This window comes from Siniperca chuatsi, linkage group LG6 (genome assembly GCF_020085105.1).
Source record: "Siniperca chuatsi isolate FFG_IHB_CAS linkage group LG6, ASM2008510v1, whole genome shotgun sequence".
NCBI lineage: Eukaryota > Metazoa > Chordata > Actinopteri > Centrarchiformes > Sinipercidae > Siniperca > Siniperca chuatsi.
Genome location: NC_058047.1, coordinates 21,692,057 through 21,709,240, shown reverse-complemented (window position 1 = coordinate 21,709,240; position 17,184 = coordinate 21,692,057). Strand labels below are relative to the sequence as shown.

The window sequence follows — 17,184 nt, the reverse complement described above, 5'->3', positions numbered from 1 at the left end:
ATACTGTGTTTTCACTTGTCATGTTCTCAGCTGATACACTGTCATTCTCAGCTCATGATAATGCAAGGTATTGTAAAACGTGTCTGTATTAACTTACTGGTTTCCAGATTGCATAGGGCAGTGTATGCTGTATCCAGCCTGCTGAGAGTAGGATCCCCAGGAACCAGAGGAGGCATATATTGAACTCTAAAACAAAACAAAATGAAAATCTGTCATGCTACGAAAAAAAAAGCATAGAAATATAACATTGAACATCTTAAAGCTAAGGTAGGTAATGTTTCAATGTAATTGCATAAGCCCTTAAACGATCAGTTCAGCCGAATCACAATACATAATTTCACTACTTGTCCCTCGTGGTATCTAGACAGGCCGATTTCAGTTTAATGAGCCATGGTTTTGAGAAATTCTCTGGAATTTCTGTCACAACCCCATTACAGTGGAGGGGCGTGGAATTTTATTAGTGGTGCTAAAAGACTATTGGGACAATTTGTTTGGTAGAGATTACTTCCAATTAAAACTTTATCCCAATGTAATTTTTCAATACTGTGAGCCCAAAAAACAAAATTCCATTCACCTTTAATGAAAATAATGATGTGCGGTAGAATTCTCAGAGGACAGATAACTTAAAAACTTGGCACATAAAACCAAACAATTGCATGCCTAGATACCACTAGGGATACGTGAGAAAATCTGACCCCTTAATATCTGGTCTCAATTACATGGGAACTGCAAATAATTCAGCTATGCCTGGAAATTTAAACCCAAAGTAGGAGCACTTCCTTTCTCATACATTTCTAGTTCTGGCCAGGTAGAAGTCACATACACCAGTGCTCAACAGTAAATATGTGACTTTAGGTTTACGTGCAGCTGCAGTGTCTTTACCCATGACGTTGGATATGAGATAGTGGGAAAAGTGCAAAGAAAAGGGCCAATACGTTCATCCCAGTTTAACTTTGTCAGGATGTCATTCAACACTGTTCTATCAAACACTCCTATGTAAGAATGCATTCTTCTGTACTTATTACATACTTAAAAGAATGCAATGATTACATTTAAGCACAACCTTTTGGGATTGCAAAGGTCATCCCTAGCAATTTTCAGAAAATACTCTAATGTTTTCAACAAAATGCTACACATATCCTATAGCAAGAGCATGTCAAGCTATAGTAAACTTCAAAATACTGAGACAGTAAATTAAACGACCCCAGTTTACTTTAAGAATTTTATCTGATCAGCTAACATAAAAAAGGGAGTGACTGCAGTTGTATACATTGTACATGGACATGACTACAAGGAAAAAACAACCCATGTAAGGTAATTGAATATGTCTATGATGTCTAAGTAAATGCAAATAAAATCGCATAGCATACCTCCATGTTAGAGGGGGCCACAGAGAACAAGCTGCTGTCCAGCTGAGGGCCTTCTGGATGCAGGTAGTTCTCCCCGTCCATGGCCAGCGCTGAGGGGAGAGTGGGCATCAGACCACAGCTTCACACATGACCACCAGCTGAATTAGGCTACGCACCCTCCGTTCGCCACACGCGTGCTGGCTGTGTCCGAGATAGTACTTCTAACAAGGGCAAATGCTCTCCATGACCTGAGGAAGACAGCAGATATGGAGGGATGTAGAGGGAAGGGAGAGAAGGGCAAAGAGACATTAGAAGAGTTGCAGAGAGGTTTTTCTAGCAAACATGGTGATCAATATCACATAAAAATTTTGGAAGTGTATAAAAGCATGTGGAAAAAAATAAATAAATCATTGAGGTCTAGGCAAATGCTAGACTTCAATAACTGAAAATCAGTAAGGGAAATAAGGCAATAGTACCAATAAATATCAAAGTGTGGCTAATCTCACTTCTTTTAGAGCACATCCTAATTAAAACTTTGTAAAATGTTCCACCTGCAATGCCGTCATTAAAGAATACACAGGGAAAGAGCTGTAACATTTGCCTACAATGGAAAGGAGAAGCACATTTTATGTAAACTGATTATTATAGGCTGAATTTAAAATGTTGTGCAACACTTTAAATTAAACAGTAAACATAGATCAAACAAAAACATAAAAGAGAGGTCTTAGAGAGCGAAATAAGTCCACAATAGAAATATAAACAGGTACAGCTCATTTCCCAAGAAGACATGGATTCAGACATATTCTCTCCTGAAGAGTTCATACAGTATGAAAATAAATATAATAAAATCAGAATAAATGTTTTAGTGTTTGTTTAATCAATAACTTTTATCATATGAAGCAAATTAGACAAATAATTGGTCTTCCTTTTCAAGACTGATTCTAGTTGCCTTAGTCACCACACAAACTGAATTCAGATCTTATTCATAGTGCAACGTGAGCTTATATTTATTGATTGACCGTCCTCATTAGCTGGTTGTCATATGACATCACTGAAGGTTTACTGAGGGCCAATTAAAATCACGGCAGGATCTCCACAACAGAGCGAACAAGCTGGGGTGCAGAGGAACAGGCCTATTCTAAGGGATAACAACTGATTACCAAGTTATAGTGGTATTTGACATAATATGCAGTGGATATGACACAACTTACTCCTTGTTGGAGCAGATTGTTTTATTTTGTTATTATATATGTTGAAAACTTAGACTAAATGTTGATACACTTAAGTTGCACAAAATTATTCTTTTTCACAATCATAAAACGTAACCAGGCAGCACAAGACCCTTTCTGTTACAAACAGCTGTGTGTGTTTTAAAGCTCAAGTTGTACGTGTCTGATATAATGACAGGTCAGACTGGCTGGACCAGACTGTCTGGACACAGGCAGAAGGCTTCCTGCAATGCTAACAAGCACCACACACACACCCACCCACCATTAAAATATATATACATAAATACTTATCTATATAAAAGATTAATACAGATAATATTAATCTGTAGACACACTCCCTGACCACAATGACCTACTTTGTTCTGATATGGTTTCACACAGAGACCAAATAAGTTTGAGTAAAAAGCTGGCAGCTTGTACTTCTGCTGCCCAACACTAAGGTTTTATGACAAATTTGGAATAATGTGTATGTAGTCCACTTTGGCTCACTATCTTTTGTGTATGTGCTTAGACAATAAATCTGTTTCTCTGAGGTCTATGGGAACACAAATTGTAAACTACTGATTCTAAATGCATTATGTGGGCAAAATATTTAAAAAAAAAAAAACAACAAAAAACTTCTATGTCACCCCCAGACTGAAAGCTTAACAAATATCCCACAAATCTCACCCGTTTGACTACTGAATCAATCCAATCTCTCAGCACTCCACAATGCGTGTCTGTGTAACGTCAGTAACACTCCCTTGCCCCAAACTAATCAAACTGTTACCTTCCTTCCCCTCTGCCTTCCTTCATTCCTTCCTCCAGTTTGCCCCCAATCTGGAACAGGCCAGACGTGTTCACTGGGGACAAAGCTGAGGTAATAAATCCTAATAGAGTTTATGAGGGTCTAAATAAGAGGGCCTTTGTGTGTCTGAATGTGTGTGTGTGAGTGAGAGAGAGAGAGAGAGAGAGAGAGAGAGAGAGAGAGAGAGAGAGAGAGAGAGAGAGAGAGAGAGAGAGAGAGAGAGAGAGAGAGAGAGAGACAGAGACCTGACCCAACATATTCACCGCTGGCATAGCCAATACACTTGCATAGCCATTACACACAAAGGGAGGCCATTTTACCCCCAGGATGCCAGTGTGATACTGTCTGGATAAGGGTGAAGCAAATGTGGGAAGACCAACGCAAAGAACTGGCAAACGTCCTAGGCAGGAGCTCTTAAGCAAAAGGATATTAAATATTTTCTGAATATGTATGGACAGCTTCCAGACTCCAAGGTCCAGATGAAGACAGGAACAGGAAAGCAAGGCAGCTCGGGGCAGTCAGGGAGTGTGTATTGAGAGCCTTCTGAAGCCCCTTCGGTGTTGCAGAATTGTACTCAATGCAGCACCCTAAGGATGCTGAAAGCTTGGATGCATCAATGGTTCTTGATCATCTTGTCAATTCATCTGGGTCAAAGGTCTTGATATTGCTAGACCTCTTTCAGCCCAACATGCAGGCTACAGGTGACACATGTCAAATACACATTTGTATCCAATCTGGGTTCACACCCTTCTTCAATCTGGGTTTCCTGGGTGTAACACTGTAAACAACATTTATATAATGCACTATAAAAAAAAAGAGCATAGAGAGGTAGAAAAAAAGAAAGAGAAAGTGTGCATGTAAGTGGGTGAGCAAGAGAGAAACTAAACTGAAACATAATTTTGTCACTATATTTAATGTAATTCTGTGTTATTCTATTGAATTCTGTGGTTCAGCAGTGATGTGTATGAAACTAAAGTAGTAAAATCATGTCTCTGAACGATTAGATTCAGGGACTATTCTGACAGCGGTCTGAATGCACATTCAGTAGAGTATGTCATACACAAGTTTCCAGTATGAAAGGGGTATTTTTGAAAGTGCAATTCAACAATATATCAGTGTATGTGAAAGCCAGAATACATAATGCCAGTAATCCCCAGTAATACAGTAGTAGTAGTATACATTCCTCAGCTGAAGGAATAATTTGATCAATAAGTTGGCAGCTAAAAAGACTCCTAGTTTTCCTGATTAGCCTCAGCAAACATGCATCATTCCATCACCCTCTTCAACCTCAAACCCCAGCATACCACAGTAGCATCTTATTTCTTCAAAAAGATGCAATTTCTTCTGTTAAGCATTGCATTTAACCATAATGCCCATAATATCCCCTGCCCACCCATAGCCACGTCACCCATCAGTACCTTGCCAGTTGCTATCTCTTAGCAACAGAGAAATGGCTGTCGTTTGCTGTCCCCTGTTCCCTAACCCCCACCCCTCCAGCAAGCCTCTGAGGATAATCGATGCTGATCATTGTAAGAGCGGTCCCAGATATGTCTTTCCTTTAAGGCCTCTCGTTACCAGAAAACAGCAAAAAACCCTACTACTCCTAACCACTCCACAGAGGAAGAGGGAGGTGATGAAGAAAGCTATCAGTAGGGAGAAGAGGGTTGGAGATATGGGAGAAAGAAAACAAAAGATAAAGAACAAAACATGCCCACAGCAGCACAAGGGACACACAATGAGTTCATTCATCACAAAGCAGCACACACATAGGTTATTTTATAACCCTTATTTAAAAATAAGTTACAGTATATAGTTTATATTGTCAATATCTGGTTTTATAGTTTGTAACAAGATTGCTAAGCAAAATGTGTATGTTCTATATGCTTAAGAGAATAACGGCATTTCAAAATAACTAATAAAACCTTTGTTATAAAGCAGTACATACACACACAGAGAGAGAGAGAGAGAGAGAGAGAGAGAGAGAGAGACTCTTCTGCAGTGTAATCTGTTAATTACTTCAAAGGTTACTGCTGGTTTTTGTACAACCCCCTCCCATGTGCGTCTCCCTCCATCTCTCTCTCTGGGTGGCCTAGAGCAAAAGCTCACTGCAACGGAGATTAGGCCATTTCATGTGCAGTAATTGAAATCTTTAAAAACAAGCCCATGCACTATATGCTGGACTTGCCAAAACAAACAGACTGGTTAATCTGGGCAGAAGGACTGCAAACATGGAGATTTAGTAGCGTTGTGGCCACATTATAGGCCAGTTGGTTCCCTTTGGCTGTGTGAGTCACTGTGCCTGTCTGTCAGCCAGACAGACAGAGGTTAACAAGTAGCATGCCTCTGTCACTTCAAAAACACAAGATGTGAGTTTACTATGTGTGTTGTTAGTTACAGCACCCAACATTTGCTTGCAAGTACGTTAGGTAGGAGGTAAATACAGGCTGTGCTAGGAAGGACTGCCTGGTTGTATGCTGGTGGCCTTTACTGAGTATCAGTTGCGGCCAGAGCACATGGGGATCATCCAGGGAAGTGTGACTTCCTTAAGCTGCTAAGTCACGATTAACGCTCACGAGGAGAACAACCACCCTGCCTGGCGCGTGTGCCATCTCACTCACAAATGCACACTCACATGTGGAGCGTTGATATACAATCATACTTCCACACACGACTATTATTTGTGTATGTGCACATGTAACATGTGCGCAATTAGTTCATTTCCTCGCTGGAGACAATATAACTGTGTGGGGAACAAGCATTTTCTGTTCTGTGGTATCGCAGAAAAATAAAGGTTCATTCTTTCAACCTCATCCCTCTATCCTGTTGATCATTGTGGCCTCACCACCTCTCACATGTATTTCTTTACTTCCAGTCACACTCGCCTCATCACTTTTCTTTGGGCCCTGTACTAAACCCTTCTTAAAAAAAGGTACTGAGAAAATCCTTCAACACACAGCTCTGCTTCATCTTCAATAACCACATTCTCAAAATCAGCTCCATATGGTATACAGGGTGTCAACAGCAGATGCAAATTACCCCATGTTTCTCAATTCCATTTTAGCAAATGCAGCTTCCTACAATGGCCGCATGACAATTTGCACTTTATAGTCATGTTTCCACTGCATGGTATGGCTCGGCTCTACTCTACTCTACTCTACTCGCTTTTGATACCAAGTACTTTTCTCTACTTCGTTTTCCACTGCAGTACCCCCTCAATGTAGGCGAGATCCTTAGCTGATCGTCACAACGGTGCCGCGTGAAACTGCCATGACATTATCTTCAACGCGACACAAATACAGGAACAATGGAGGATAACGAAGGGATGGTTTTCTTGATTCTCGGTATGTGGCTGTTTTTTAACTTTTCCCTACACTGTGCCCTTTGGTAGCCGTGTGCAGCCAACAGTTGAGAGACTTCTCGGTAGATCTTCTCGTTTCACGGCAACCAAACAGAGGAACGTCTGTACTTCGTCAACTGACCATAGTACACAAAAGTTTCTTGTGTGACAGTCCTCTGTTGGCATCTGTCTTCACTACTAACAAGCTGGCCGACGACAATCATTCAATCCAATGCACAACACTCACTCATCACCAATCTGAGTCCGTCAGCATCACCAGTAATCAGGTTAGAAATGATCAGGGCCCAGCTGCCCTACACCAGAGCAGCAAGGGGGCTGTTGGTTATGATTGCCTAGACTGGCTGGATTCATTATCTACTGTGATGAAATATTCATAAAAGGAACAAGTTACTTCCCAGGGAAACACAGGGGTTTGTCATTCAAAACAGCCTACATTATTAATCGGAACCTTTTTCAACACAGAAGGCCTATACTTGCCTCTCTGTGCACATGCACAAACACACCCGCATGCATGACACATACTCTTAAGCACATACATAAAAGGACATAGACATTAGCTACCAATCTGTTCCTGTTCCCCTCCCCACAAACAGAATTTCCATTCAGTGTAACAGACGTTGCCATAAAGGGGCTGTGAACAGCCCAGTGACTGGGTAGGACACTGGATAGAGAATAATGATCGAATGACCATGTAACCGAATCTGCCATCTTATCAAAAGCCGGGAAATGGAAACAAATTGGGTTTTAAGAGCCTGTTGTTATTGCATTTCGCCCGTTCAAATATTTATCAAAGAGGTTCTCTGGACTGGGACAGGACACAGGAGCACATTGAACAAACGGGCAGTCATTTGGTCTGACTGAAAGGCAAGGTTCAAAGATTTAGCTACTTACACGGAATAACGATTAATCTTAATTAGATTCTCATCAACCCACTCCAAATGGCTATTTTGCACCATTTTGTTACGATGATGAATATCTTTGTGCCCACCAACACCAGCTGAATGAGACATTAAAGTGATTTATCCATAAAAGGGGAACTTAATCAAGCTCTCATGGCTCAGAGGATGTCTTTGTTGTGGTAAATAAATAGAGGGACAGGCTGGGAGAGAGGGCCAGCGAGCAAAGAGGAAAGAAAGGTGAGGGCAGAGAAGAGTTTGAGAAGTAGAAAAAGATCACTAACAATGGTTTGCAGTGGCTTTATGACACTCATTTAGGAGCAAATCCTGCTACTTCTACTGCCACCTGCACCAGCACCTACCAGAAATAGATCAAAGGTCGACTAGATGAGAGAGAGAACGATCCACTTAGCGGCCTCTTTGCCCCGTTTTCCTCTGTCATCTAATTTCCTCAGAATAGAAGGATGATGACACGTGCTAGCTGCGTGCGGCTCTCTACCCTTTAGTGCTCTGGTTCAACTAGTTAGGTCAACAGACCATACCTTATTTTACCTAAACAAATTTGTAAGAGTACTCATTGAAAACAGAAGGCTGGACAGAGCAACATTTAAACAAGCTGTTGATTCTGGAGCTCACATAAAGCTGTGTGTAAAGCATATGCATTTTTCATCTATGTATCTGTCTTAGCTGTTGTAAAGTACAGTTCTTATGTCATTTTAAGAGTTTGCGAAACATTCACGCCACAATGTTACAGAAATGCTGCTATTGCTGTCACACAAAGCAAAGAAGCCAAATGTAAAGGGCTGACCTAAAAAGGGGAGATATACTGTATGCTGTGCATTTGATAATCACAGCTCCATAATATTTTTGTGGGGTCTCAAATAAACAACAGACATGCAATCATGAGTGTTTACATATTATAATATTAACATACTGTAGTATTATCAGATTACTTGTAAATTGAGTGAAATAAATAGCTTGTCAGAATTACAAAATATACATCTTTCTTCTCAGTAAATGCAATGCTGCCTTTTAATGTGCAAACATCTACCCAGACATAACACTACTCCTCCACTCCTCTTATTTTCTTGTGTGGTAGTTTGCTTTATCTCTCTGCATCAGATACTTCCCACCTTTATGCTGTTGTCTACTCATATCGGCCCTTTCAATTCTCAAAATGTGGACAATCTCCTTCATTTCTGTCACCCTCCCACTCAATCCGTCTCCATCACCGGCCCGATATTCTCTCAGTGATATTGCCTACTTCCCTATTTCCATCACAATCCCTCTCTTGCGTTAGATCCTCAGGTGGGGCCCTTCTGCCTGTTCCAAAGTCGAGGCTTAAATCTAAAAGGTGACTGTGCTTTTGCCACCAGGTCCCCTCGGCAGTGGAACGACTTGCCCGAGGAGATGAGGCTTGCAGAATCAGTGACTTCTTTTAAATCACTTCTTAAAACTAATTTTTATAGAACTGCTTTTATGTGATGTGTTATGTGATCTTCTTATTCGTCTCTTTATTGCTTTTATTGTTTCCATTTGTTTTTATTTCCATTGTCATGTTTTTCCATTGTTTTTAGGTTGTCTTAATTTTACATTAATTTTGTCTTGCTCTTTTTGGCATTCTACTGATATATGCCTATTTCACAAGCAAAAAAACATAGCACCAGGAAGCAAACCTGGACTGCTGAACTGGAGTGCATTATACAAGATGGGTTTTAAACATGCAATGCAAGAGTATTCATGGCTAATTGTGATCTTAAAACAGAAACTGTAAGTCCAATTGTCCAAATATCATGTTACACAGTACAAACAGGAGGCACCTACTGAAGCTTATCCTGAAATGGGAACTGGAGAAAACCTGCGTCTCAGAAACTAAATAGCTTGTACTCTACACAAATTAAAAATGACACAACAAAAAATAAATCATACTATTCTGTCCTGTGCTGAAAAAAAAAATACACAGGAAAGAGAAATTCTGTAAGGGAAGTTGCCAATGGAAGTGTTTCAGTTTTCTGAACTCTGCCCTAACGCTGTTCAAATCCAGACAGTGCTCTACTCCACTTAGATTGACCTCACTTCTCTAGCAGGCATGAGAATATTACACCACATGTACAACCTCAAGGAGCTTGTTTGTGTCTGTCCGCCTGTGCCACTTTGCAATGCTAACTTCAGTTCATCTGTCTGGTATCGACTACTGCTGCTATCATACTCTTGCACAATAACACAACTGCAAGCCAGTAAACCATGCAGAAAATTAGTTGGACAGGCACAATCCTTTCCTGAAAAATAATTAAAAAATATAAATTATAACTAATTACCATCCATTCTTCTGATCACATCTGGGATATGTCTAGCATACATCTAGGATACTCTAGTTTGCTATATTGGGTCAAGTGCATGTACTGTTCCGATGTCAAGACATTACCCTGATATTATGAGAGATCCTCCAACAAAATGTCCATGCAAATGTGTGTGTATGTACAAGTATAAGAGACAAAAAAAAAGCTTTTTTTCATGTTTGCTGTAAAAATCTGGCCTGATTGTTTCTATGAAGTTGAGCTTTTGCCCCCAGGGCTAGAAATATCTTCAAATAAAGAACTACATCATGTGTGTGTGAATATACAAAGTATGTTTCCACTGCATAGTATTTATGTGTACATGTGTGCACTGTCTAAGTATATTAGCTTGTTGCAAATATGTTATCTTTATCTAAAATGTTCATGTAACAAAATTAATATGCTATGCTATTTGTACTCAAATATCTATTTTCGTATCGCCTAAAAATCCCATATCTGTTTGGCTATGTAAGTAAACAATTTCACTTTCATAGGAAATCTGAATTCCACAGTACTACTGCATTATGCTACTCTATTAAAAAAGTGTGCACTCAGTAGAGTGTAGATCTCCACCAGGCCTGGTATTACCAAATGACGTATGAATAACACGCTGATGTCTTAAAGGTGCAGTGTGTAACATTTAGGAGGAGCTATTGGCAGAAATGGAATATAATATTTATAAGTATGCTTTAATTAGTGTATAATCACCTGAAAATATGAATTGTTGTGTTTTCATTAGAATAAGCCGTTTTTATCTACATAGGGAGCGGATCCCCTTCCACGGAGGCCACCATGTTGCACCACCATGTTTCTACAGTAGCCCAGAACACAAACCAAACACTGGCTGTAGATAGGGTTGTTCGCGTTTTTCCCGGCCACCGTAGTTGCTCCTACACACTTGGAAGGGGAGGGTGATGCTTCCAATTTTGCCCAGTGGTCACTCGCGGTATTACAGCGGAAAATTTCCCTGCCTCCCAAAAAGCATTTTCCCCATAGACCACCATTATAAAAGAGACGTCTGCAAACAAGGTGAATTCTGACTCTTTCTATTATGAATGTTTGATTCATGGAGGTTTTATATTCCTCTAGCCAAGAAAAGCGATTTAAAAATCAAAGTGAAGTTATCACAATGTAAAGTCTATGGGCCGAGTGGGAACTCGCAGGCGGGGCCAGCAGGAGAAACACTACTGAGCACTTTCAGTGGACAACATGTCCCCAGAAGTAAACCCCAGGGTTTATACAGCTTTTAAGAGTAAAATTCAAGCACTATTCAAGGTACCTAAAACAAAAATTTCCAGACTCTCAAAGCCTTTAATCAGCACAACTAAATTGTTACTATAAATGTAATTGCGAAAAATAAAGTTTACAGAATTCCTTTATACCTACAGCAATCTGTGTATTGTCACTTTGTTTATTTTACCAGCTGTTCATATTAACTTTGATTGTATGTTTTGATCATGATTATTTAATGCTTGCTAATGTCCAGAGTAAGGAATCAACAGAGGACTTATTTAGCTATGAATGAATGTGGCCCCTCTCCGAAGCCATTTTTTAAAATATTTTTCATTAGCAAACCAGTTGTAGTAGTAAATAGTAGGTTTAACCCAGAAGATAGAAACTTTTTTGGCATATGTTACCGGCGAGCAATTCTTATTGAACTGAAAAGGTGCCATTTTTGGGTCTGGTATCCAGGTCTTATTATAGATCCATGGTTTCAATTATTGACTGTATATAAAGATGGACGACATGACAGCTCCCCGAAAGTGAAGACAAAACATCTTGATCGCCCCCTGGTGGCTAGCTGCAGTATAGGTCATAAACCCCACCCCCTCCATCCATGTTAGTGAAAGGGACATGTGCCAAACAAAAAAAAAAAAAATCAAAGTACACGTTAGATACATTTTTCCCCAAAGATGGTTTCTGTCATTTTAGTAATTCTTATCACGTATCACGTTGATGTATGTTCATGTATGTATGTATGTTTTTTCTAATAAGTTTGGTTTTAATTAGTTATTTGATGCTATAAAAAGAGGGTTTCACTTCATGAATATTATATACAGATTATATATACAGAATATTATATACAGTTTATGGGTTCAATGCATTGTGCCGGAGTTTGTGTCAAATGAAGAATACCATGTGATTGATGACGTCCAAAGCTTCAAACCTCACTGGTGATTTGGAAAACACTTCATTCAGTTTGACAGTTTTTAAAGTTTTACAGCTCAACTATGTGATCGGCACATTAGTGGGATAAAATCACATCACATTGCGACCATGAAATGTCACAAATATCAACCACGAAGTTTAAAAACATGAGCCCACAGTGGCACTTCTGAACAAAAGTATACAAACAAATAACACGCATGCTACGTGGACCTTTATTGCACACATGAGACGAAAAGTGTTAATATCAGCGAGGTGTGGTGGTGTTTCGGTCTCAGTCTTGAAGGGCTGCTATAAGTTTTACAAGCCACCAGATGTCATTGTGTTTGCTGAGTTTGAAGCCCCGAAGCTTTGAATCTTTTTTGGCACGAATAGAAAGAAAGCCCCAAAGCTTCATAAGGCTTTATCCGCCAATCACTACCCTAGCAGAAACTAGTTGTGGTAAACTAGATGTTCTCTCTCCCTAAGGGACACATTTAAAATAAATATCCTCGGGATCAATTTATTGACAGTCCTCTAGAAAACAAGAATGGCAAATATTTACTTGTACTGTACCGTACCCAATAAAATTGACCAAACCATAGGCCTTAGGGTATCCTGTAACGTGTTTGCACTCTGATCATGATTGCTCAGAACAGAGAAAGGTGCATGTGTCTCAGATATATAGAAATTTGGCAACTCTGTTCAATTTCAATTCAAGTGGCTTTATTGGCATGACTGCATACAACTATGTTGCCAAAGCATATTAAACACAAACTATACAATCATAATAAACAATAATAAACACTCTCTCCAAAACTCTCACCCCCCTTTTTTTACAGCAATGGCGGATCGTGGAGCTCACTACATGGCTCTGGGTTGCTCCTTGCTTCCGCTCTGGCAAACCAAATCAAATCAAACCAAACCAATCATTGCTGGTTGGTGTAAAACACATCATTACCAGTGCACCAGCGCAGGAATGTCGCCACAGACAACAGATTTAAAAACTCTGTATATTGCGAAATACAGAGAGATTTACCTGGCGGCGATATGCTTAATCAGCATTGTGTGAACTTGTTTGGCAAGGGCTTGAATGTAACGGACGTTCATTTATATGTAAAAGTCCCGCACTTTAGCTTTAAACTAAACCTACTGTATTTACAACAATAATGATCTAAAGGCTGTGTGTATAAAAGATTTTTTCAGAATGCTGAAATTTCCTCTGCAATCAAGTTTTTTTAAGTGATTATATATGTAAATGCCACTAATACTTTTGACTTATATCAACAACCCACCCTGAGATCAGGGTCGAACCTGCATGTGTTGCATGTGTTACAGGTCTCCCAGTTAAATAGGATCAACATGGGACAACACACATTAGCTGTTCTGATCTTGTGTTAAAGGCGTAACACAAGAACATCATGGGTCATCGAGTATGCTACAAGAGTCCCATGCAGGCAGGACAGCCCTGTGTTGCAAAAAATGTGGCATATATACATCAGAATCAGAAATACTTTATTGATCCCAGAGAGGAAACTATTTCGTTACAGCTGCTCACTATCACGTCAATGCACACAGGAAAAGAAGTACTAATAGAATAGAAATAGAAATAATAAGTCTGCAACAAGACAATTATTTCTAGTAAGAAATAAGAGATGTACAAATCAAAATATAATACACTATAATACAGCTAAGATAAATTACGTACAAAAGTAGATATAAAGTATAAAAGCTAAAATAAGTATAAAGTACAAAAGTGGATTTACAGGTTGATAAGTATAGTTTATACTATGTTTATACTATGCTACTCCAAACATTTTGCAGTTCAGGTTGTATGTCAAACTGAAAATAACTTTATTTTTTCCTTCCCTGTTTATCACATGGGGCTGGTTATAAATCCAAGCTGATAACTGAAAAGGACACACAAGGTATTCAGTCATCCATCAATGTAGACATTAATTTTTCTCTCATATTTCCTTCCTGGATGAGCCCCATTTTGAAATCCTTTGCTTTTCTAAGAAGGATGTTGACACACTTTTTCCTCAGAAAACCATAAGGCAAAGTGGCGAGGAATGCCAGAATGTGGCATGCTCTCCTGCATTTCAGTCATCTCTTACAGAGCTCTTATGTGGCTTGGGAGAGATCCACATAGCCTCAGGTCTGGATACTAGTTGGGACATGGGATATACTCAAACAGCCCATCGTAAAGGACCTGTTTGTTTCTTGACACAGTGTAGAAATTAACACTATGGCCACATACTCCCAACAACTGTCACTTGTTCTTTCATTCTCTTCTGACCAAAGATTCATATTATGTTTAATTCATGAACTATTATCTAATGAAGGCCAGATTTCTGGGAAAGCAGGAACTGAATCAAACATATTACCTAGCCCCAATTCCCCTCCTCCACTCCACATTTTTCACTCTCAGTCTAATCAGCCCACGGGCCATAAATTAGATTTATCACTGGCACCAATTGGGGAGGGGAGAAAAAAGGGCTAGCACTCCACTTTTACTACTCCATTTCACTCCACCAGTGTTTCAAAAACTGATTTCCCACAAAAAATAAATAAAACAGTAAAAAGAATATGCCATTTCCTGGTGATAATTATCTGAATGCATTAAACAAAACCTGGACATTACATTTATGAAAATGAACATTTCAGAGGATGTCTTAAGATTTCAAAGTTATCTGACAAACTTGCTAATCCTGCTTCCTGCGAAATACCCCCATATTCTCTGTGTATCATCCTTACAGTTCCTGTAGGCTCTAAACACGGCATCAACAGATCCGGTGTGTTGTGACCCACAGAGTGCCAGCGGGTCAGGCAGCCATCAATTGTCTGACACAGTGGGAAATTAGAAAAGGGGGAGCTGTGCAGCACAAACATGCAACTTAACTCTCACACACAAGCAGTGTTTAGATGTTACCTTTACTATGAATGACTGCTCTAGCACCCCTGGAAAGGAGGGAGGCATGTGTATGTGTCCCTAAAATATTACATGTTACACTGGTTTGTCTTGCCAAAAGTAGCCAGTATTATATGTGTGAAATACTGTATGTCAACTATTTTGTTAATTACTATTATTTTAGTTACACCAAAAGACAGAACAAAAACAAACACAGCACCATATGACCAAGCCATGTTCCTGCCTGTAGGATTGTCTTTGAGAACAGGTGTCTAATAATCATGCAGTTTTAGTACTCTAGGTTGTGGACAGATGAAACAAAAAAGGAGCCATGAGTTGTGGTTTTTAGCCTGTATTTCTACTTGACAATCCAATAGTTTAACAGCCTGCCTGTCTGTTATTATTAAAACCTATATTGTGAGGGAGAGACAGACCTGGCTGCAAGAGGGATTTGACAACAAATGACACCAAGGCCATAGACCTTGTCATTGGGGTTAAGGCCACGCGAGTAAAAGACAGCAACCGAGCATGTCATTCACTTCAGTTACCAAATAATATCCATCAACAAGGGGTAAATGAAATAATTAGAAAAATAGCCAGCCACTATAGCAACCTACTATGTCAAGGCTTGTGTGAGGCCTGGCTAGCCTTGGCTGCAAGCAACACACACTGGAAACTAAAGAGTGAAAATTGCAGGAAAGAAAAAGAACTAGAGGGTACAGCTTTGTGAGAACCATTTTCATTTCCTCCTGAGTCACCCCCAAACAGCCCAGCATGTTTGGTTTCTGTCACTATTAAGCGAACATTTGTAGATCATATATTTTTTAAATCTTAAAATACAGAAAAACACCAGTGACATGTTTACCCCTTTGCTCTTCTTGCGTAATATCCACATCATGGTGGTACAGTGGCATAGTGCAGGGCACACTTGAATACACACAGTATAGCCACTTATTTCTTGGCAAGCATTTAATTCTTGGGTGTTGATGATGCACACACAGCTCCAACACGGTATAGTTCAAGGGGGGGAAAATGGGATACATACAATGCTTACAGTTAGCTGCCATTACACCACTGACTGCGTAGCCGACCAAAGATTGTTACTAAGAATGCCTACAACTGCTACGTTGATGTTAACTTTTCCCATCTCATTTGTTAATGTAACGATAATACATGACAGGCACAAACTGGGGCTATATCCCCAAAAGCTTTGTGGAAACTAGCTACATTATTTCCAACTAACTCATGGTGTCCTAAAATTATACTGAAACGTTACATTCGCTTTCAGCATTAGCTAAGATTTCTTCGTGTTTCCATCGCGGACTGTAGTAACGTTTTTAATCAATACCGTAGTAAGCCGTAATGTGGCTTCCTCTTAAGAAAGCTACAGAAGCACATTGGTCTCCGCAGAGCACAAAGGAAAGCAGCCAAAGCTCTACGTTAGTGTTACTGCCACTACTGTTAGCTTGCCGAACGACAAACGATACATTTAACAAGCGCTAGCAAGAAAGCTAGCGTTGGCTACAACGCGTTTCTGATTTGTCCACTTAAATTTCTCGGTCAATAATCACGGACGGCAAAATATAGCAAGATCCCACACTAGTTTGCTAATATCAGGTACACTTCGGATAGCTAATTGTGCTAGCTAAGTTAGCGTAGCTCATAGCCGTTTTCTGACTTTGGGTATGTTCGTTTTTTACATTGCCTGCGTATGATAATGGGATAACGTTACTATCTAGCGTTCATTTGCTAAAGAAACCTGAGGTAGTTTTCTGACAATTATTTTTTTTGCATAGCAAGCACATAAGCGAGCATGTTACTCTTGTAAAAGTATTTTTGATGAGCCACATTACTTGCTGGTTAGCTAATATCAAAGCAATATCTTATTAAGCTACTGACGTTAGCTAAGTAACTTACGCTAGCTAGCTGGCCTTTTCTTGACGGTGGCATAGTAATGCCGGTATATCAGTAACACTATGTCTTTGCTACAGCTACCCCAACTTCCTTTGGTCTCAAACTAAGTTTACCGATAACGTCTCCTATGATAATGCTTAACTCAAGGTAACCGGCGTACCCCCTTGTTAAAAACGTGCGCGCCTAGGAGAGGCTGCCCAGAACGCATCTTGTTAAAAGGCAACTGCCGATGTGTCGCTTGCCTTTTCACAATATCCTC

The 17,184-nt window shown here is 39.7% G+C and overlaps 1 protein-coding gene across 2 annotated transcripts in view; it reads right to left on the bottom strand.

Moving 5' to 3' along the window:
• Nucleotides 1-17,184, bottom strand: part of si:ch73-63e15.2 (protein strawberry notch homolog 2) — a 64,353-nt gene that overhangs the window by 46,980 nt on the left and 189 nt on the right. For both annotated transcript variants that reach the window (XM_044200747.1, XM_044200748.1), the window contains exons 2-3: nt 1,371-1,597; nt 98-186 (exon numbers count right to left, since the gene is read on the bottom strand). In XM_044200747.1, the coding sequence (XP_044056682.1) occupies nt 98-186; nt 1,371-1,478 (197 nt within the window). In that variant the 5' untranslated portion in view covers nt 1,479-1,597. The remainder of the gene's footprint in view (nt 1-97; nt 187-1,370; nt 1,598-17,184) is intronic.